Raw genomic sequence first — 24,060 nt, 5'->3', positions numbered from 1 at the left:
CTTATACATAAGATACTCAGCACACGGGACCCAGCGAACAAACAAACAAGGAACCAAGAAAGAGATTTTCTTATAATTCCACATCTTGAAAGAAATCTACCCTGTGGATTTAAATGTTAAGGTGAACTAGGTAAATAGGCAGTAGTGTATCAATGGGCTACTGTGTTCTCACAAACGTATTGTTAGTTGTTACTTTTCTTTTCAAATGTGAATTTCCTTAGGAGGTTTGTTTCCAAATGGTGACATGGTTTTTTTCTTCTCCCCCCTCCCCCCCAGCCCCTCCCCTATAGATGATACTTCCGTAAAAGTTCAGATTGCCAAGGATGTTTTCTCTCGGGGAACCGATCAGGGATTTTGATCTTTAGGAAATCCTGGATGCATTTCTCCAGCTCCTCCTCAATGGAGAGCTTTTCCTTAACAGCTTTTTTTTTGCTACTCATGTTCGACTCCCTGGAGCCTGAAGTCAGAGTCCGGAGCAGATCGCTTTTCCGCCGCATCTCTGACTGCTGGATCAGCTGCACAGGGCCCTTCTTGATGGGACGGTCCAGAGTTTGGATGTTGGTCTGGCGTGTCACGGGCCCACAGATGACCGTCTCCTGGGGGGAGCTGGCCTCAGACTGGCTGTCGCAGCTGGAGGTGGAGAGGTCATTGCAAGATGTGCCACTCTCCCCCTCTTTGTCGCCCCCGGCGCTCTTGCAGCAGCAGTGGCAGTGTGAGGTGGACCACCTGGAAGGCTCACCTGCAAGGAAGCACAGCACCCAAGGGGTTAATGCCAGCCACCTCAGCCGGGAGAAGCAGCACAGCATCTGAACACACACAGCACACAAGCGTCCACAACCCTGGCTTAAGAAGAAGGGGAGGGCCATGTAGGACGGGCTGAGACATGACTACCCCAAAGCCCAGGCTGCTCAAGGGAGGAAGTTAGCGGCCTGCTGTGCACCAGGAAGGAGAGCATCATGCTTAAGTCCACGAGCATGTGGCCAGCTGCCTAGATGATACCACTTACTAACCCTGCCACCTTAGCAGTCCCCTTACGTTCTCAAAGCTTCAGTTTCCTCACCGGGGAGGTGAGGACAATCACTTTCCTGCTTCCTTGAGTTGCAGGGAGGATTTAAATAAATCAAGTGAGGGGCGCCTGGGTGGCTCAGTCAGTTGAGCGTCAGATCTCACAGTTCATGGGTTCGAGCCCTGCATCGGGCTCTATGCTGACAGCCAGCTCAGAGCCTGGAGCCTGTTTCAGATTCTGTGTCTCCCTCTCTCTCTGCCCCTCCCCCACTCATGCTCTGTCTCTGTCTCAAAGATAAATAAACTAAAAATTTTTAAAAAAATAAGTCAAGTGAAATGCTTAAGGCAGGGCATGGCATTTACCCTCAGTAAACGCTACCTGATTTTACTGTGGCTGACGTTAAACCCGGATCCAAAGCTCCAGGTTGTTGCATCAAGTACGAGAGGTGATGAGTTAAGGAGGGCTTACATTGTGCCAGTCCCCATGTAAACTCTGCACACCCATCAACTCATGGGAGCCGCATTATTCTACAAGCTCAGTAGCTCCACTCCTGGTTTCCATACAAGGAAACAAAGACAGACCTTTCAAATTTAAGAAACTTGCCCTACTTTGTACATTTTGCAAGTGGCAGAGCTGAGATTTGAATGCAAGTTTCCCAAATACCATAACCAAACCAATTAATCATTTTTCTTCAATTTGCCTGACTGTTCAGGGTTTAACTTCTCTCTGACGTCCTTGTTCTCTGCTCCTAAGTAATATTTATCACTTTTTTCTCTGAGTTATGGTTTTGATTTCTAAGTGCCTTATTACTGCACATATCACATTTTGTTATAATTCTTTTTTACTTTATGCATTTCAGCTATTCCCCATGAGCTCTCTGAAGTGGGCACAGGAAAGGGCCCATTGTTGTAACCCCAGCAAATAGCTCAGCGTACAGTGTAGAAACTCAATAAAAGACTGTATCCTAACAGTAACTTTTAAGTCCTGGATCGACCCATACCTGAAACTGCTACTGTCAGTAGGCTTTTAAGCTACACAATCCATTGTATTATATTTAATCCAGCGTGAGTTCCTGTCTCCCTACTCCCCTCAGTCTTGACTCAAAGCATTGCATTCAGCTGTTTGGATACAGACCCATTTTTCAGATATACAGTTGGTAACTCTCTGAACTAGAAAATCTACAATTAGGGCATAAAGCAAGTTCCTAAACATAAGTCACTGCTCTCAGCCTTCTATCCTCCAAACACTCTGAACAGTCTTCTTAAAGTCATGAGCTTGATACTATTTACTCACCATACATTCTATTGCTGGGCATTTCATATAGGTCATCACACTTAAGCCATAAAAAATAAAAGGAAATGAATCCCCTTTATGATGCTAATATTGAGGACAAGGGTAATGTAGGATCTTTATTTGTTTAAAAGGAGACCCAGTTTTGAGTTGTGCTGTATCTTATCCTCATAAATAATGAATCACATGATAATAAGATCCCACTTTAGTGTCATTTCTAATATGGTCAAAGTAGAGGAAACCTAAAATGGAAAAAGAAACTATTTGGAAAGTTATGTCCTATCTTCTTGTAAAAGGCCTGTCATCTACACATCTAAATGATTTAAATATTTATAGCAACTTATCTTAAACATTTTTCAGAGGGAGTAAAATAAAAAGAGTGCCTGTGAATTGCAACTCCACTATTATCTCTAAAGTATACCTACTCTTTCAGACCACTTTTTAAAAATGTGACTGAGTAATCATTGCATTTATACACCCATTAAATGAAATGCAACAGTCCAATTAGCCAAAAGGAATCACCACAGCAATAATGTCCTACTTCTCCCAGGCTATTACCAATAAATATCTTCCATGCAACAGGGAAAATGCTCAACATGTACCAGATGGTGACTGAAAATGTTTTGTCTGCCGGCCCAGATTCTGAGGATATCATTTTTCTCCTTCCAAAGGCAGAATCTGCCTCTACCTCTCCAAAACCAGCCATCCCTAAGCTAATACGACTTGATGGAGAAATGGCTCGAATGCACTGGGCCAAAAAAAAAGTAATCATATCAACCTAGAGTTGATCCAGTTTGATCCTTTTTGGGAAAAGTTCAGAAACTGACCTAAATCTTAAAAAGAAAGGAGACGAAGAGGAGACAGATAGGAGACAAAGAAGACGTGTGTGCTGAGATAAGCCTGCCCGTTATCTTATGAGATGACAAAATATTTTGGCCATAAACCCTGCTGAACCAGTAGAACCAGTAGACACAAGCCTGTGTCCTCCCTAAGAGTTTCCTCTCCCATGGTAAAGTCATTTCCTTCAGTGGACTTGGAGGGAAACCTGGGGCTTTTCTAAAAGTCAATTCAGTAGCACACACACCATCAGGAGAGGGAGCACTGAGCGCTATGTGGGAAAATGTACACAACCGTCACTGCATGTCCAAACCAGGAACCAGGGACGGATGTAGCATCCTCCCTAACCACTGGGCTGATCATGGATTCCAGTGTCAGCTGGGATTCTTCAGGTACCCGGAAAAGAGGATTATTACTTTCCACTTCTTCTAGGCACTATCACTATTAAAGGGAAACTGAACAATTTAATTTTAGTGCAGCACATTATACTATCACGTGTTTCAATATTTTATGAGAACATTTGTTTGAACATTTTTGGCAAGATAATTCATAAGAAGGCTTCTGAAGTCTATATATTAGGTTGGAATCAAGGAAGGGGATGGTATTAATCCAGTTGGAGATACTGTGTGAAGAGTCATCATGAAACGTGAAAGATACTCAAATGTAAGAAGATAACCGCCACTTTGTTTCTTGTTTTGGGAACACTGTCTCTCTGATTATCCCCTTCCCCAGATTGTAACCAGAGCAGAGGTTTTCAACCAGAAGAGAGAAGTGATGTGTATGGGCGCTGGCCACTGCCCTTATCATCTCCAGGGACAGGTGTTCAGCAGCCCTAGCAGATGTGGAAGGATCTGTGAAAGGTCAGTATCTCCTTAACCCAAGGTGTTCTAGAATCTCTCCAATTAGAGCCAATTATGATCTCATAAATACTTTGGTACTTCAAATTACAACATACTTTTGCTCCCAATCTGCTGAGGTTTCTTTAGGGGCTGGAACCATTCTCTCCATTTGAAGAGAGAGTAAGGGACAACTGATTAGCCAGGTATAGGGAGAAAACCATGTCATCCTAAGAGTCTAATTTATTGATACTTAAAAAAAAAGCTACTGTTTTTTGAGGGGCTTATTAACTGGCTAATGGTCAAAGAGCACGACAGCTCTACTTTATTTTTAAATATACCATTGCTGAATTTGTTGGATATTCTTATCATTTGTGGTGCCTGGCACAGAATAGAGGTTTGGTAAAAATTCATTCATTTGATAAATGAATGAATGAGCACAGACACATAGGCTGAATTGCATCAGGATCCTAACATGGCAGAGATTGTAGGCTCTGGAATTAGCCCCACAATTTGTCAGTTTGTATACATTACATCACCTCTATGAGCCTCAATTTCCTCATCTAAAAAATAAAGGGAGGGACACCTGGCTGGCTCAGGCAGTTAAGTGTCTGACGTTTTGATTTCATAACCCAAGTCATGAATCCCAGGGTTGTAAGATCAAGCCCTGCACTGGGCTCCACGCTGGGCATAGAGTCTGCTTAAGATTCTCTCTTTCTCCTTCTCCCTTTCTCCCTTTCCCAGGCTTGAGCACATGTGTGAGTGCTGCTTCTCTATATAAAAATAAAATAAAATAAAATAACGCTAATGATAGTATCTCCTTCACAGAGGTTTTTAAAAAAATGAGACAATTAATGTAAAGGTGTTTCATGGTTTGTAGCACCCAGTAAGTATTCCATTCGTTTGTACCTAAGTGCTCTACTAAAGGCCAGACATCGACCTACATAAACAAAACAAATCAGGAGCCTGTTAGATATGATTAGTTGGTTTCCACAGGTATGCTATACAACCCACTGTTAGGCCTGGCTGGAACATCATGTGAGGAAGGACACGAACGCTTAAACTCGGCTCATCAAGAAAATGGATGATGACATTTAGTAATGTCTGTTGTTAGTGTGGCAGCGGAGAGTGACCGCAAGCACATGCAGTTTCCAGCACATAGTGCGTAACCAGGGGAGACTTTGGGAAAGAAGTCTCTTTTACCGTGCAGTGCTTAGAATTTCACAAACGGATGAGTCTTCTGAGATAAAAATTTACTTGAAGACACATAAAATAAATTTAAACCCAGAGCTGGGAGTGATTTGTAGTTTGGATTAAATGGGAAGGAGCAGGACCCTCAATTGCCCTGAGTCCTTAAAGCTCAAATCTTCAGACATTTTACAACTTGCAAAAAATTGAGGACCAGTCAAGCAAACTGTACGACTGTACATGGCCCCTTTCGACTATAGCCCTAATGGCAGAAGTCTTTACTGATAAAGAAGGGATAAAAGAGGAAAGACTACAGAATATTTCTCCACTATGAAAAATTCAAACCAAGCCGAGTGAAACATGACTTAGCAAACTCACAAAGTGCTTATGCATTTTTAAAAGAGGGAGCTCTGCAATCTATCCACACTTCAAATTCTCCACCTGCTAATGGCTGTGAGCACAATGCACATCATTTACAGCAACAGCTGGGAAAACTGCTTTCCCCTGTCTTCCCTGTCAATGATGTAGGAGCCTGCCAGTCTGGGAGCTAGGTGGCCAGATTTAATTTATGGAGGCTGCTGAAAGACTCTCTTGGTATCCCGGCTGAAAAGTCAATAATGGCCAAATTGATGTTTTTATAATTCTGCTAACCTTGGAAAAGATATTTCATCATAGAAGACTGGGAATAGGCAGACTGTGCAAGCTTCTGAGAGAAATGCATTTTCAAGCTTGATAATCATCCTTTCTTGCTTCCTTTGCCGCTCAGGGACATTTGGCCTTGGATGGGCCCAGCTGAGGCTCCTCATTAAGAGGTGGCAAATTTGGGTAAGAGCAGACAGTTAAATCAGTCATGCATCAGTCAGGGCCAGTCAAGAAGATGGGCATGCCATCTGTAATCTTAATAGGAAGAATTGAATACAAGGATTGGCTAAACAGGTATTGGAGGAATGAGAAAAAGATGGAGAAAGACAGCACTGAAGAGACAAATACAGTGACTGCAGAAGGCAGCTCCCATACTTAGGGCTGGGGAGACAGATCAGAGACGGAGTCATTAGAACCTGGAAGCTTGCAAGACCACTTTGTGGAGGTGAGACCCAGGCATGCGAGGAGGCCATGTGGCCCTCTCTCTCTGCCCCTCCCCTGCTTGTACTCTGTCTCTCTCTCTCTCTCTCTCTCTCTCAAAAATAAAAAAAAACATTTTTTAAAAATTAAAAAAAATGTGCTCTTCTCTCAAAAAAATTACTTTTAACTTTTAATTAGTGTTACAAGTGGCAAGTTAACAATTCAGATCCAGATCTCCTTCATACAAAGCCTCTCCTCTTCTTGTTGGACACAATATTCAATATCACAGGAGTTTTCTATCAGAGATATTAAAATTTCGAAAATGCCCAAAGGGTTGACTTGAAGCCATGGTAGTAGCCCCAGTGATTCCAGCACTTCAGTAACTTTTAGAAGTAACTGACTCCCTGAGCTACTTGAAAATCCGTAGGAATTTTATCATTACACTTACGTAAGACATGCTAGTTCTCCACCCCACCCGCCCCCCACTGCCGCGGAGCTGACTGGGAAGAACTGAAGGTGACTAAAGGAGGAGAAGCATTGTGGGCGCTCCTCCTGCTGTGTGGGCACACCTCTTCCCGCTCCCCCAGGCTTCAGATGCAACACAGGTGCCCTGGTCGCAGCCTGCAGTCCTTGAAGCATGCACTGAACATAGGGAAAACGCCTCTGGCCACTTAATTAAGATATAATAGTTACTAAGACTGCTTAATGAATTTTCAACAACCAACCAATATTTACCTCCTCAAAGGGGGAAACATCAAAACATGACAGTCTATGGTTTATTGGCAAATGCAAACCTAAACTTGGAGCGATCCTCCTGGTAGAAGAGGAAAAAAAAGCCTAATTAACCCAGAGAAGTTGTTTAAGAGCTAGAGAACCCTGTGGATTTTATGAGAATCACAGATAAAATAAAAGAGGTGTCTTAAACATTTATAACTCACATTGAAACTACTCTAGAGGGAGTCGGGTTAACCAGGAGAGGCACAGGCGGCCAAGAGGAGGCCCGCCTGGATGATGGTGCACAGCTCACTGTGGGCAGGGCCATGCAGAAGCTCAGGAAACGACCTTAGAGGCCTCTTAGCACCCCTGTTTTATTTTTTTATTTTTTAAATTTTTTTATTTATTTCTAGGAGAGAGAGAGAGAGACAGTGTGAGCAGGGGAGGGTCAGAGGGAGAGGGAGTCACAGACTCTGAAACAGGCTCCAGGCTCTGAGCTGGCAGTCAGCACAGAGCCCGACGCGGGGCTCAAACCCACGAACCGCGAGATCATGACCTAAGTGAAAGTCGGACGCTTAACCGACTAAGCCACCCAGGCGCCCCTGAGCACCCCTGTTTTAAAATGAGGAGAAAGAAAGGGGCCTCACAGCCAAGTGTGGAGCCCTGTCTAGAACCTTGCCAGAGACACCATGAGGAACATGTGGAGCTCTGTGGGCAAAGTGAAACCCAGCTGGAGAGGGGTTCAGATCTGGACCGTCTTGCATCTGTGGTGGGGGAGGGGGCGTGGGAGTAGGGGGAGCACACAGGGAGAGCCCACTGCTGAGTACAGTCAAGATAAGTACAACACAGAAGGGTCTGGAGAAAGCAGATTCCTGCCATATGTTCACATGCCTAGTGATGAGAGAGAGACAGAGGCAATGGGAGAGAAGAAGGCAGCATCAGTGGCCCCTCTACCTGACGAGAATGCTGACCTATGTTTGCATGGACCCGAAACCACACACAGGGCACTTCGTCTGCACCATCTCATTGAATCCTTGAAACCAGTGAAGAGAGGCAAGGAATTGCAATACCTAATTCCTACCTCCTGAATAGAAGGCTCAGGGGGACCAAATCTCCCTAGCTTCTAGGGAGACACATTCCATCAGAGGAATTCACTTAGCATCACCATCTCAAAGGCCTTGTTTTAAAGCACGTGTACCCACAGTATAAGAACAAGTAGGACACCTCAGTGAGAATCAGTTTATCACCATACTTGGGCTCAACGGAGGAAGCCTAGGAATTCGCAAATGGCATTAATGAAAATGAAGAATGTATTTCATGTCACGTGCAATGCTAAGTGCTTTATAAACATTTTATTCTAACAACACTCAAAGGTGGGGTTTCCCACTACTGACGTTTGGGCTGAATAATTCTTTGTTGCCGGGGCTGTCCTGTGCATTGTAGGATGTGTACCAGCAGGCCACCCCTGGTCTCTACCACTACCCTCTCCTCCTTTCTTCAGTCAAGGCAACTGAAAACGTCTGAGTATTACCAAACATCCTCAGGGGGGGCAAGATCACCTCCAGCTGGGAACCAATGTTCTAAGGAAAAGACATACTATTCCTATTTCATGATAAGGAAACTGAATTCCACAAAATGTGACTAATTTGCCCATGAATCATACAGCTAGTAAAAGGTGAAAGCAGGATTTGATTTTTGGTCGATCTGACTCCAAGACTGTTACTTGTTCCACTGTTAGCCTGAGAAACACTGCCTTTCTGAAAAACAAATCTTCCATTCACAGGGAGTTCCAAACGAAGCCGAGTAAAAGGAAATGAAGAAAACTGACTTGCCTTTTCACTTTTCGTAAAAGGCAAAGAACACCTCATCTTTGCCAGGTTATCTTTAGATAAGAGAATAAGAAGATGTGCAGAATTTAGCAGCTCTCCCTGAACATGTTATCTGTGCTTAGCGATCACTGGTTCATTACTCTTCTTTTAATTAGGATTTCAAAATAGGACAATGGCGGCTCTGCCCAAAGACTTTTCTCATATGGCCACGGCCCATATTCACGACCATGTCATGATAATAAGCGACGTCAGCTTGAGCAGTTACTACATTCCAAGTGTTGTTCTGTCCTTTCCTTGCAGAATCTCATCTGAGATCTAAAACATCCCTTTGAGGTAGGGTTGACTGTGACTCACATTTTGCAGAAGAGCTCGCTGAGAGGCAAAGAGCTGTTAAACAGCTGACCCAAAGAGTGCAAGAAGCAAGCTGTGATGCAGGCCTGGGCAGTTTGACCCCAGAATCTCCGTAACAAGTCAGGCAATAACTAAAACCTTGTGGTTCAGAACTTGGGCTTTAGAATCAGAGTAACAGGAACAGAGCACAACTTGGCTGGTGAGGTGTGGTTTCCTCATCTGAGAACGTCAGACATAACAACACTTCTCTGGTAGGAGTGTGAGAATTAAGTGGTATTTGTCTGCAGCATGACTACGGGGCCAGGAAGAATATATTCAATGCCATAGAACAATGGTTTTTTTTTTTTTTTTAAAGATAACTGATCACTTTGACACCCAAACTGGCAATGTTGATGTTAGTTACAGTTGTGAACTATTTAAAAGGTAATTTCAATAATGATAACTTGACAGGTAATTTCTTGTTTCTTCTGCTTTTGTTCGTCTTCATATCACTTAACCCAGATCTCTACTTTCTATTCTCATTATGGGCTATTTACCAAAAAAACAGATCCTAATTGCATAGATTGATAATATGTAGGAAAACATTGCTGAAGAGCAAATGCATTACTAGATAAGTTCTCCTCCTCCTGGCTCTGGTGTGACTGCAGTGACTTTAAGGGCAACAAGAATTTCTGAAAGGGGGTAAATTGTGTACCGTGATAACAGTTTATGGTTACACCTTTATATATAATTTTCCTATTTCTCTTAAGTCATAGTTATTACACACAAATACACAACCTCATAAAATTGCCCAACTCACTCTTCCCTGATGGGGAGAAATATCCTTCAGTCATGGAGCCCACCACTACCTCCATGGTTAACGCATATAAACCAGTCTTTAAAGTGGTTTGACACGTATACCCAATATAAATGAAAGCAAAGGAGTACTGCCAACATAAATAAGCACTAACAATTTCCAGACAGTAGGGAATGGAAAATAAATATCTCTCTGATCACCCCAGGGGAGTTAGGCTGAAAAAGATCTGAATTCTACATTGCTTGGTTTCTGGTTATTAAATATATTATTTTTTCTTAATTGATGATTAGATGCCTAGTAACATATTCTTTCTTTTTTCAGTTTATTTATTTATTTTGAAAAAGAGAGAAAGTACAAGAAGGGCAGGAGCAGAGAAAAAACCCCAAGCAGGCTCCACGCACTGTCAGCACAGAAACCTGATGTGGGGCTTGAACTCATGAACCATGAGACCATGACCTGAGTCGAAAGCAAGAGTCAGATGCTTAACTGACTGAGCCACCCAGGTGGCTCCGCTAGTAACACACTCTTAATTGTTAATATCTGGAAAATAGCTGCAAAAGAACTTTTTAAAAAGAGAACCAGAAGAGTCTAATTTCATTTTTCTGCTCATCCACTTTTCCTAGTACCATTTATTGAAGAAACGGTCCTTTCTTCATTGGTTCCCTTGTCAAATGTTAGTCAACATTCTCAGGACTGCTTTGTCTATTCAGAGTCTTTTGTGGTTTATACAAATTTAAGGAATTTTCTCTTTTAATTTTAATTTTTGCTTATTTATTTTTAAGTAAACTCTGCACCCAACATGGGGCTCAAGTTCGTGATCCAAGATCAAGAGTCACATGCTTCACTGACTAAGCCAGCCAGGCAAGCCTGGATTTTTCTATTTCTCTACAAAATGCAATTGGAATTTTGATAGGGATTGCATACGCTCAGATGGATTAAAGACTTAAACATAAGCTCTGAAACCATAAAACTCCAAGAAGAAAACATAGGGGGGAAAATGCCTTGACAACTGGTCCTGGTAATGATTTTTTTAATAGGACACCAAAAGCACAAAGGGTAAAAGAAAGCAAAAAACAGTTAAGTGGGACTATATCACACTAAGAAGCTTCTGTAAGTAAAATAAACAACCAACTAAAGAAAAGGCAACCTATGGAATGAGAGAAAGTATTTGCAAATCATGTATTTGATAAGAGGTTAATATCCAAAATATATAAAGAGCTCATAAAACTCAATAGCAAAAAAATGATTAAAAAGTGGGCAGAGGAACTAAACAGATATTTTTCCAAATAAGACATACAAAAGGTCAACTGATACATGAACAGGTGCCAGGATTAGGAAACGGTTGGGGGTTTAACTCATTAAAGATAATGAGTTAAATCTAGGAATGTTTATGGGCCTACAGAAGAAAAAATTGATAAGCCCTGCTCTCTCACCTCATAAACACTATTTCAAATTCCACTTCCCCCCACACTTCTCCTCCATTTCCATGAAGACATTTGTGTTTCAATAATTCTATGTCGCATGCTTTCATCTAAACGGTTGTATAGAGGAGCATGGTGTAACACCGAAAGCCATCCTCAACAATATGAATATATGATATCTTACATTTTTTATAAGACATTCAATTTTACTCTTGTGTTAATTTTGCCTTTCACTGAACTATGAGCTCCTAGAAAGTAAGATCCCATTTGAAAGTTCATTTCTGGCTGAAAGTTATACTCAGCCCACTCTGATAATGATTTGAGAAGAGTCATGACTTAGCAGGAGATCAGAAATTATGAAACCTAGTATTTGTACAATACTTAATAGATTCTAGAACCATTTCCATTCATCACACCTCATTTGATTCTCACATTTTTTCACTCAGTGCTCAACTAATTTTTAAGGGCTCTCTGGTGAACACTGTCTAGGCAATGGGTTTACAGCCAGCCACAGCGATTTACTTAGTAGCTGAACACTAAACAAGTAAAAGATCATAAAATTTCAGATAGTGTTAAGGGCTACAAAGAAAATAAGATAGGATAATATGATGGAGTGACTGAGGGTAAGAGGGTTGTAATCAATAGATGGAATGGTCAGATGGCATCCCCAGAAAAAAGTGACATTTGAGCGGGGACCCAATGTCCGAAAGAAGCCAGCCTGTGAAGATCCTGTAGAAGTTATTACAGGCAAAAGGAACATCAAGTGCAAAGGTCCAGAGGTAGGAATAAGAGGGCATCTGCAAGAAACAAAAAGAAAGCCTGCATGGCTTGAATGTGGTGAGAGAGAAGGAAGTGTAGAAAATGAGGATGGGGAGACAGACAGGGGCCAAGCTGAGTAGGACCTCAAAGGATATAACCAGGAGTTAGGGTTTTATACCAGGGCATTAAAGAGGAAGGTTTTCACAGAGGAATTACATGAGTTTCACTTGTGTTTACAACAAGCTTACTCTTGATGTTCTCTAGAGCATGGATTATTAGTGAGCAAGAAGAGAGATAGGAAGCCAGTTAGGAGGCTATTCCAGAGTCCAGTCAAGAGATAACAGTTACTTATAGGAGGAGAGATGGAGAGCAGGGACTCTATGTAATACATTTCCTTAGTCCCACTTTACAGATGAGGAAAGTGAGGCTCAGGAAAGCACATGATCTGTCAAATCTGACTATAAGAGTAGAGAATTGTTCTGTTTAGAAATTCAGTTATACCCCCTCATGTTACACTTGTGCCAATGGCTAAGGCATCTGAATTCAATGATTATTAAAATCTTCCACAAGCAATCCGTTTTTGACAAAAGATGTTCTCACTGTATCTAGCCTGTACATCAGAACACTTACTTAGTTAGTCCTTTAGCTGATCTGCACCTGCTGGGGTTATTTGACTGACTTCACAAACTGGGAGCCTGGAGTTTAATTCTACAATCAGGAATCATTACATTGTTTGTAAACAATGACAGACTATGATAAATATGCATTCTGGTTAATTACTTCCTTCCCATTTGCCATCTTTACTTTCTCATTTCCATCATCTTGTCACATCTTAGTACCTGATTGTGCGTTCCCCGCAACAGGCAGAGGGAAAATAGCTGCAAACATATTGAAATGCAAGAAGACACCCCTGTATCCTTTGGGTTCTCAGAAACAGGAGCCAAACCTGAAACTCAGAACCAGTGAAAATTAGCAGATTTCAATGCGTTCAGCTTTCTATTACTCCTTTGGTTTGCACACTAGGTTTTCATTCAACAAAAAGAGTTCCTACTATATTTCCATTACAGCCCGGTCCATGAAGCTGGATTAGTAAACTAACAGTAACCCAAATTGCATTAGGGTCTAAGACATTTGGCTTCTTTCTTTTTTTAACAGCAGGATCAAGGAGTAGTTAGTAAACATTTTAGGGCAGGGTTGCTTTATCTATAGAAGAACAGCCTCTGCAGCAGAATTCTTGGAACAGAGAAAGCAGTCTCCATATGGTTTATTAAATACCCACAATTCACATATGGTACAGTATAGGTACTGTATAAATCAAGCGGGAGTACAAGAGAAACGCAGTTTCACGTGGTGGTGAAGAACCTGGGATGTGATGTGAGACAAATCTCAGTATGAATCACACTTCTACGTAGAACTTGTGTGACTTGTGCAAGGTGCCAAATCTCAGTCTGCTCACCTGTAACACAGGGGCGATCGCAGTACTTGCCCCATGGGGTTGGGAAGTAAATGCAAAGCACATTTACATGGCTACTGAACTAAATACAGGTGTCATTGTTGTTACCAGTTATTATTATTAGTAGAAATAATATATTAGTAAAATAGATTATTACTAATTATAAGCAATTAATAACTACCACTCTATCATTACTAATTATTATGGATGATGCCTTATCTGTTTCTTTCATGTAAAGGGGATGAATTTTATGTACCATATGAGCTTTCCTTCCCCATTAATGGGATTGACCCTTGACCATGTCCTATTCTACTGAAAGAAGTTCAGCTGAACAACCCCAGGGGTGAGAAGACAGCTGGCCTGATTTTCAGGATATAGTGAAGACCTTGGGTAAAGGTACCTCCATTACACAGGCAGGTGGTGTACTGTGTATAAGACTCGTCTCCTAGGCACTGATCTGGTACCAACAAATTACATGACCTTGGCCAAATTCCTGAAATCCCTATATTTTTCTCATTCTTAATTTAGATAGTATTATTACCCCACTTATACTTGCTAGGTTCTATCAAATGAGAATTTGCATGAATATGTTTTGCAAAATTGTAATAATATCACGACGTATAAATTTGAGGTCAAGTTTGTATCTTTGGTATTATTATCATCCTTGATATCAGTCTTCAGTTCAGTCTCACTGACACCAGACTATTCTCCTGAGCAGGATGGAGGAGATTCTTGACCTGGTACTTGAGTCTCTCCTTATTTGAGTCTCCTGTCCTGCCCACATTTACGGCTTAGTGTTTGTACGTTAGGTTTTTTTGGCCTCATTGACAACTCATTGCCTCTTCTGCCTAAAATACCTTGCCTGCCCCCTCTTCCATTTGCCTGGATAACTCATTGGAAGAGTCAGCTTAGTTGTACATTCTCCAGAAAGTCTTCTGATTTCCACCATATCCAACCACCATGGCCCTAGAGGTCAAGTTACTGACCCGTCTTCTGCCCCTCCCCTCATCTCTCTTGCACCTACACCACTGTAATGTGCTCTGTGAGCAGACCCTCCAACAAACTCTAGGCCCCTCAGCTCACAAAGGACCATACTTGTTCATCTTCTATGCCCACAGCAGAGCAAAGTATTTGGCTTACAAGGGCCACCTCACTCTAGTCACATGAGTGAGCAAATAAATGAAACGCCTTTTAATCAATGAGGCTGACCACAGATTCATTAAATATTCATTACATTTAAACACATACAGTCAAGTGATTATCCCCTCTCCGTCACAAGTCCATACTGCATGTGAGCACAGCTTTCACTTGTTTCCTCAATGACGTCACTTGGAGCTTCAACTTCACTGTTCATCTATAGCTTTATGCGTATTTTATTCAGAAAAATTCTCTCTTCTCCTCTCAGATCTTTAGAGACTACTTACGAATAAAAACAGTTTGTATAGCATAAGGTGTAAGAGAACGCTGAGGGAAAAATAATTTTCAAGAGCCGATCTTTTCAAATATTCATCTTTACAGCCATTGCAAGAGGTTGATTTTCTTGTTTGTTTTTGTATCAACCAGGAAAAAAGAGATGTGGCGTAGTCTCAAAGACGCCATTGCCAACATCCATTCCAAAGCCTAGATCTACCCAGATAAAAATGTTATCAGTCAAAAATACATTCCCCAGTTAAAAATCACTGAATCATGCATTAAGGAAAATGAAGGGTAAACCTGAAACCATGGCAAATTTCCTTCCTCAATGGAATGGAAAAGGGGCAGAAGTTTGATAGTGAAATCACACGGGAATATACCCCTAATGTGCATGTGTGTGTTCGTGTATGTGTGTGTAGGGAGAGGGGATGAATGGAGAGGAACAAAGTGACAGAGCAAGTCAGAGAGAGAAAAATAAGTACATACTGAGTTGAGAGACAGGTCGTGTGTTCAGTTGTAATTAATTTTAGTTAAAAACATGTAGATTTTTTCTTTTAAGCTAAAATGTCAGCATTAAAAGTCAAAAAGCAGTGTGTTACTCTCATGCTATTCCATTACTCTCACGCTATCCCTATTCTTCAAAATCCCAGTGTGTGAAGGAAATAGATAAAGAATTTAAAATAATGAAAATATGTAAGGAATTTGAATTAGTGAATATATATAAAGAATTGTCCGTGCCTTTTTAGATATACCTAGAGAAAAGAGATTAAATTCCAAAATCACAATCATGTTCCTATTATTTGAAGATGACATGCGTGCTATGTATGTATTGCTACGGGCAGAAGATGTTGTAAGCCTGATAGAATTTGAAATGGTGTGGCATGATACATGGCAATGGCCTGCAGTTCATCTTTGAATCAAGTTGACATTTTTAGCATATTTAAACACATTAACACTAGGCACAAGTTTCCCTCCTGTGTTGCTGTGGCAGGAGAAGAAGGCACGGACCCAGGGCACCAAGACAACAGTCCCAGGAGAACCGTACGTGTATCAGGTGTATCAGGTATTCTCGACTTTTTCACTCCCAATTTATGTAAGTCCCTTTCTTAAAAATCACAGACTGTGAAAGCCTCCACTTCAGTGTTTGCTCTCTTTGAACACTGCTAGTCCTGCCTAGAAATATTCCTCCTCCTTCCTTCACATTGCTACTTACCTTTCAGACTACTATAGTCCCTTGCTCTCCAACTAAAGCATCAGGGGCAACCATTCTCCTGATCCACCTCTCTCCATCATACCACTTGGTTCAATCAACCCTGCTTAGCCAGAGAGATCACAGTAGCTGGGGATGGCCCCCAGGTCCCACACCAAACTCATTTATTCTCTGTCTCTTCCCTCTCTTGGTCTCCATTTTATCTGCCACTAAGAGGATGCTCTAACATCCAGTAAAACTAGGTACTGTTGCAGAAACTGAATGTATCTCCCTCTTGTCAAACAGTGCTGTGGTACCACTGTGAGTAACTCATTAAGTCCAAAAACAGATTCTGGCTAAACAAGGAGGAGTCTCACACTTTGGAAGGGAAAAAGTCACACAGAAGGACAAGGTGAGGGGTGACTCCATACTTGCCTCTGCCTCATCCCCTCCAGACTCAGAGGTGTGCACACTCCTCAATGGTGCCAGCCTGCAGGAGGGGAGGAAGGATCTGCTACACCTCACAGGGAAAAGCTGGGGGTAGGACAGCTCCAAATAGCAGGGAGCTGTGACCTCTTGGGGCCTTCCAAAACACTAAACTTCGCTTAGTTGATGCTTTAGAAACGTAAGCTTCATGAGATCAAGGGATTTTAATATCTTATCTATTACTGAAGCCTCACTGCCTAAAAGAATATCAGCACATGGTAGACACTAATGCAGAAATATCCACAGAGTGAATTAGTGCAAGGCACTGGCTTTGCCCATTATATCTCCATCACCATATTCCCGTTCTGGGAAACATGGGTCTGAGGAGCCTTTTACAGCTCTAAATTTCCCCAGAGGAGTCACCAGGTATTTAATGATATTTCCCTTTTTGGGGGGGAAATGGCAATGAAATAGTAACTTTTACCTAGTGTCCTTAGCAAGGATAAACAAAGATCTGTGTGCACCTTTCTCAGAATGATGTATTCCATATTGCTGCAACAAAAGAAATATCCAACATTTTCTTTTTTTTTAATTTAAAAAAAATTTTTTTAAATTTACTTTTGAGAGAGAGACAGAGCGCAAGTGGGGGAGGGGTAGAGAGAGAGGGAGACACAGAATGGAAAGCAGGCTCCAGGCCCTGAGCTGTCAGCACAGAGCCTGAGGCGGGGCTGGAACTCATGAAATGTGAGAGATCATGACCTGAGTCGAAGTTGGCTTAACCTACTGAGACATGCAGGCGCCCCGGAAATAGCCAACACTTTCAAAGTTTGCTTGAGAAATACGCTCACAAGTCCCCACTGCCTGCCATGTAAGGGTGCTCCCAAACAACACGGAGGGGAACTGGGCACTAAATGTGCCTTACACGGAGTAACGGAGCCCCAAGCGGACATTGTTATTAGAGGTCACATTTGCCCAGAACAACGAGGGAAGAGCACGAGAACAGCTCACCATCAGCACTGACGCAGACACCCAGGTGTGAAAAGGATCACCACCTGACTAGAGCACACAGTCCACCTTACCTCAGACATGTGAAAAGAAAAAGGAGGAAATCTGAAGCAGAGAGTTCAAAGTGTTGTGGTAACTTCACAAGGTGGTAAACCCCCAATGTGCCAGTTTAGTGTTGGGATCTATGATCAGCACTAAGGGCAGTATGATCCCCTCCTGGATGGACTCCACACGTTTGGTAACTTCTGGTCTTTGTTTGTTTGTCTACTTGTCACCAAGAACATCTCTCCATCAAGACCATGAAGCTTAGGTGTGATGGTTTCTTAAAAGGAATCACAATGCGGACTAACCCAGAAAAGTGACATGCCCCTGACTCATGCAAACAAACCCCTGGTAAGGAGAAAAGGGGAGCCCTCACGGCTAGGGTAACAAAGAGAGAATGATAGAAGGTGCTCCCTTCTCAAAAGTGAGTTATCAATGAGGCATCTTTACATATGGAATACCAATACTTCCCACAGATACTGTAATGATTTTTAAGAAGCTTCTGGTAACAACTTGGGCCCAACCACAAACTTTAACATTACTTCTATGAGAAAATATTTCCAGATTTGATATTTATAGAATTACAGATATGTAGCCCATTCACAGTGGGCCTTAAAAACTCCTTAAACTCCTTAAAAAGTTGGCTGAGAGAAGAATCAACATTTACTAGATATTATCAGGGGCAGATGAAAGAACAGTATTAATAATAACAAGTTTCCTAGAAACCATAATATTGATTTACTCTGTCCATGTGACAAAAACAAAGAAACAAAGTTGAAGAGGATACTTCTGGTTCTATGAATGCTTTAATTTTAATAAAGATATGGGTGACTTAAAAAAAATTTTAAACATTTTTATTGAGTTTTGAGAGACACAGAGAGAGTGGAGGAGGGGCAGAGAGAGAGAGACACACACACACACAGAATCCGAAGCAGGCTCCAGGCTCCGAGCTGTCAGCACAGAGCCCGACGCGGGGCTCGAACACATGAACTGAGAGATAGGACCTGAGCCAAAGTCTGATGCCCAACTAACTGAGCCACCCAGGTACTCCAGATATGGGTGATTTTTTAAGCTTCAGTTTTTTTTTTAACAAAGATATTTTAACTTCACTACCAAAATTAAAAAAGTATATTTTCATGAGAAACTTCGTGAATTTTAAGTTCGGTAGCAAAATAATGGATAGTGTAAAGATTTAAGATAACCACAGTGTTGACATATGTATGTATGTGGACTGGGGTCTATTCATTCACTCGTGATTTCTCCATCATGGCTAGAATCCTAGTTAGAACAATGTAGGTCAATTTTGTCACTGAAAGAAATCTGAGAGTCAATCCTCCTTGATCCCAAAGCATGTCTCATCCCCAATGGCTAAATTTACTGAGTGTGGCTGGGCTCAAGGTTACACTAAAAGCACTTCCAGGAGGTCACATTGGAGTCAAAGGAGGCCACCTCTGAGACCTTAGAGAAATTAATTCCTGTAAAGGGTTGATATAGTTGAATATCTCACTCCCATACTGGGTCCTGGCTAAAACCCGAAGAGTAGGTAGCTACTACGGGACACGATACTACAATCTCGATGGCAGCACACCTCCTCTTCTGCCCAAAATACTTCTTTCGCTGGCTAGTCAACAATCCTACCATGATAAAAATTATAACCCAAACAACAATTGCTCAATGTTCAAGAGTTTACCAGTCATTATATACAGCTCTAATCACATTTTGCTTTTTATCCTGTGAAATGAAAGATACTTTCTTCCATTTGTCACATTAATAAATTCTGATTCATATTAACTAAGCACCTTTTCCAGGTTCCACAGTTAGTGTGGACTCACAATACTAAATCCCATCATCAGTTCTCTTATAGCATTTTGTTTCCAAGACCCTCCTGTGAAGATAGATCTACACAGACCATAGCAACATTGTGAAATGGGCAGGAGAGACTGACCACTCAGGATGAAACAGATTCTTTTTCAACATCGACATGAGAGGAAAACTAGAATGGGATGTATTTCACATCCTTTTTGATGGTGGGGAGAATGGTGAGTGGACTGGGAAGTAGAAACATGCTGGTTGTTCATGCTGGTGCTGAACTCAACCTTCATGTCGTTTCTAGCATCACAGTGATTAAAAATTGTGGTCCAGCTCTGGCAACTGATTTGGCAAAGGACCAAGGTGAAACTAGTCATCTGCAAATTCTCCAAGTGGATATCATAAAGTAAACCCCATATTGTAAAAACTGGATACTGGATACTGTATTTTCTTATGGCAATGATCCCTCTATCTTCCTCCCTCCCTGTCCTCTCCTCCCCTCCCCTTCCTATCTTTCTCTCTCTCTCAGTTTCTCTCTCTCTCCTTCTTCCCCTTCTATCTCTGTCTCTTTCACTGTTTCTCTCTCATTTGCATTAACAAATAATTAGGCATATCTTCCATTGGACTCACTGCCTTCCTTTCTTTGTCTGCCTGGAACAAAGATTCTTATGTGTCACTGGATAAACTGCCATATTTAAGTCTGTACTGTATTTAGATTTCATTCTCTTCCTTGATTCACCTATCCTGTTCCTTGAAATGGGTTAAATTTTACATAGTATGTTCAAGCTCAGATTATCTGAGAATGTGCCCCATGGTAAATCTCAGGATTAGGCTAGATCCCATGCTCCTCAATATCAAAGTGCCTTTTGCGTGGTAAAAAGAAACAATGTTTCTAAATATGGAAGGAGTACATCTTTCTACTGGCTTGGAACCAGTGAAAGAAAGGATCAGCTGATAGATAGGAGAGAAGTGTCCATTTGAAGCACCAAAGAGAACAGACCAAGAGAAATTAACATGCTGTGACTTAATACAGTTTCACTTCTAAGTGTAACATCTTTCCCTCTCTCCCTCCCTCCTGAATATTCACACTGCTAAGGGAGATGTGTGAGGTCCTTCTCACAGTTAATGAGTAAGAATGCTCAAGAGAAGTTTCTCTGAATACCTGCTTCTGAGCCAGGGCGTTGAAGTGATGAAACCCCAGTTCAGAACTGCCTCGGGAAATGCAATGCATTCATGTTCCAAGTACAAAGCCCCTCAAACTCACTTTGAAAATTTGCTTAGAATCTAAATAAATCAAACTGAAAGACTTAATTATGAAATCCCAGAGCTGGTCATGAGGATAATAAAGTGCCTGGGTTTCTGTTTCAATAGATGTGTTAATATTTTAGCAGCCCCTAACTGCCTGTGTTCTATTTCACAATTCGTGATTAAAGTTTGATTTTAATAGATTGAAAAAAAAAAAGTGAGTTCTACATTTCAGTCCCTTGCTATTGCATTAGTTTGTGCTACCTAACATATAATTAACGTCTCCCTCTTAGCCATTATCTCCTGGTGGGACAGAACCAGCACAAAGCTGAGCCCCATCGAGTGACCTAATCCGCAGCACCCAAAAACAGACAGAGAATCACCAGGTGGCCTCTTCTGTATTCTCCTGTGCCATCTACCCCAGGTATAGGTTGGAGAGGAAGACCGATTTTAATAAACTGACTACTCTGCTAGGAAATATACCTCAACTCTCTCCTTTAATTTGAAATCATAACTTGAGATCTCTACAGAACTGAGAAGCGAAGGGAGGCAGATTAAGTTGTTTTAAGAGATTCTTTAGCTTCAGATAAAAAATATATGAAGAGTAATAGATTCTACAAATCCCTCGATAGAGTCTGTAAAAAGGTAACTTCTACTATCTTAGAGGAAACTCTAACTATACTTGTACCCCCATATGGTCACTGTAAGAAAATTAGAAAAAAAAAGTTACATAAGAACACTGAAAAAAGTTAAAATGACCTGCAATTCTATCAAAAGGCAATAATCATTTTTATTATTTTGGTGTGAACCCTTCCAGACTTTGTATCATCATCTGTCCACAACTGTAAAGATGAACCTGTGACACTATTTTTAACAGCTTCATGGTAGTTACTGGTTGTACCAAAAGTTTATCTTATTTCAAATCAAGATAAGTTGTTTGGTGTCTACTGGGACTTAATGTGATACAATAAAACCCATTAGGAAGAAGTGGCTTCTCATTTTTTCCTAAGGGCTGAAGCATTAAGAAAAAGAGATTTGATTAAGAGAATATGGAGACAAATCAAAATCTTTAATCCAGGGCAGAGCCTTTTGGAATCATGATTTAATCTAAATCAGGAAGGCCTCTTAGAGATGTCATTTAAAAAATATGCTTGCTCTTGTCTCTGAAGCTGTTTTAATGCAACCACTGATAAGAATCCACTCCTCACAATACCAGAGCCAGACCAAGCATATTTTACAGTGGCAGGTCTAATTTCCAGCTGCAGCCTTGGTATTATGAATATAAATCATCACACGGAGAAGCAAACATCCTACAGAGGTCCCGGTCAGCAACTCATCCTTCTCAATAAACTTTCCAAAGACCAAAACTTACTCTCCAGAATTCATGGAGATATCCAGAGACAGCTGAAGGCATACCTGTGAGCAAGCAAGAAATGGTTCATATTTTCATGCAGTTAGCATTCAATAAGGGGCTCAGTATGATGCAAAAAACCCTGGATTTACAGTGAATCAGCCATTCTTCTTGCCTTATGTTAAGACCATGTACTGGTAATCATCTTTAGGTCTTTTACCTACAAGCTATATGGTGGTTACCAGATGAATAGACATTTTAGGTGGAAGGGGTAATTCTAGTCAAAGAGAACAGTATGAGAGACCAGAGAAGCAATAGGGGAATGAATTTTAACACTATAACTCATTCGATATGTCTGATAAGTGGGTAATTTGTGGGCTTGCCAGTGAATATCAACATGGAGAGTTGGACAAGCTAGATTAGATTGTAAAGGGCCTTCCAGTCACTGGTCGTGACACACTGGAACCACCTGGGGAGCTTTAAACAATATACATGCTTGAACCCATGCTTGTAGCCTTGGGTACAATCTGGGCATCAGGATTGTTAAAAGCACCCTAGGTAATTCTAATACAGGGCAATGCTGGAGAACCACTGTTTTAGGCTATTAAAAGAAGCAGGGATTTCACCTAAGGATAATAAAAATAAATAAAATCATTTTTAAAGTATGGCAATGCTATATTCAAATTTGCTTTAAAAAATTGCTCTGTGGAATTGGGGGGGATGCCAAATGTGGCAGCATTATTTTTAAGCACTTTGAAACCCCACATAAAAAGAATAAAGAAAGAATAAAACAGTATATATGGTTGATCAATTTATGACAAAGGAGTCAAGAACACACAATGGGGAAGGGATAGACTCTTCAAAGATTAGTGCTGGGAAAACTGGACAGCTACACACAAAAGAATGAAAATGGATCTCCATCTTCCTAAGCAAAATTCAACTGAAAATGGATTAAAGACTTAAATTTGAAATCTCAAACCATAAATCCTCTAGAAGAAAATACAGAGTGTAAACTTCTCAACATCCATCATGGCAATGATTTCTTGGATTTGATGACAAAAGCAGAGGCAAACAAAGCAAAAGTCACTAACTGGGACTACACCACACTAAGCAGTTTCTGTACAGCAAAGGATGCCATCAACAACATGTAAAGGCACCCAAGTAATGAAAAAAGTATCAGCAAATCCTATATCTTATAAGAGGTTAATATGCAAAATATATTTAAAAACTCACATATTCATAGCAAAAAAAATGGCTTTAAAAATGGACAGAACACCTCAATGGACATTTTCCCAAAGACTCACCAATGGCCACCAGGTACATGAAAAGGTAGTCAACATTTTTACTTATCAGGGAAATTCAAATCAAAACCACAACAAGATATTACCTCATACCTTTTAAAATGTCTATCATCAAAAATACAAAAGAGAATAAGCACTAGCAAAGATGTGGAGAAAAGCTAACCCTTGTGCACTGTTGTTGAGAAGTAAATTGATATAACCACTATGGAAAATTGTATGGAGGTTCCTAAAAAATTAAAAATAGAATTATCATATGGGGCGCCTCAGTAGCTCAGTCAGTTGAGCATCTGACTCTTGATTTCAGCTCAGGTTATGATCACAGGGTCATGGGATTGAGCCTCACGTCAATTTTTTAAAAAATTAAGAAAAATTGAACTACCATATGATCCACCAATCCCACTTTTGGATATATATCCAAAGGAGTGAAATCAGGGTCTGAAAGAGAAATTTGTGCTCCTGTGTTCACAGCACCATTATTCACAGTAGCTAAGGTGTGGAAACAACTTGAGGGTCCACCAATGTATGAAGAAAATGATATATATGACATATGTATATTATAGTATATTATTCAGCCATGAGAAAGAAGGAAGTTCTTCTGTTTATGACGACATGGATGGACCATGAAGACACTGTACTAAGTGAATTCAGTCAGGCAGAGAAAGACAAATACTGCATGGTATCACATATACACAAAATCAAAAAGAAGTCAAACTCCAGGAAACGGAGAGTAGGAAAGT

The 24,060-nt window shown here is 41.0% G+C and overlaps 1 protein-coding gene across 1 annotated transcript in view; it reads right to left on the bottom strand.

The window, feature by feature from the left end:
* Positions 1 to 284: 284 nt before the first annotated feature.
* KCTD16 (potassium channel tetramerization domain containing 16) overlaps positions 285 to 24,060 on the bottom strand; it is a 247,417-nt gene continuing 223,641 nt past the window's right edge. Inside the window, exon 2 of the mRNA XM_039236208.1 lies at positions 285 to 739. Within this exon, the coding sequence (XP_039092139.1) occupies positions 285 to 739 (455 nt within the window). The remainder of the gene's footprint in view (positions 740 to 24,060) is intronic.

The sequence above is a fragment of the Hyaena hyaena genome, unplaced genomic scaffold (assembly GCF_003009895.1).
Source record: "Hyaena hyaena isolate Hyena2069 unplaced genomic scaffold, ASM300989v1 scaffold_107, whole genome shotgun sequence".
NCBI lineage: Eukaryota > Metazoa > Chordata > Mammalia > Carnivora > Hyaenidae > Hyaena > Hyaena hyaena.
The sequence above is the reverse complement of the archived record's forward strand: the minus strand, read 5'-3'. Positions and strand labels throughout refer to the sequence as shown.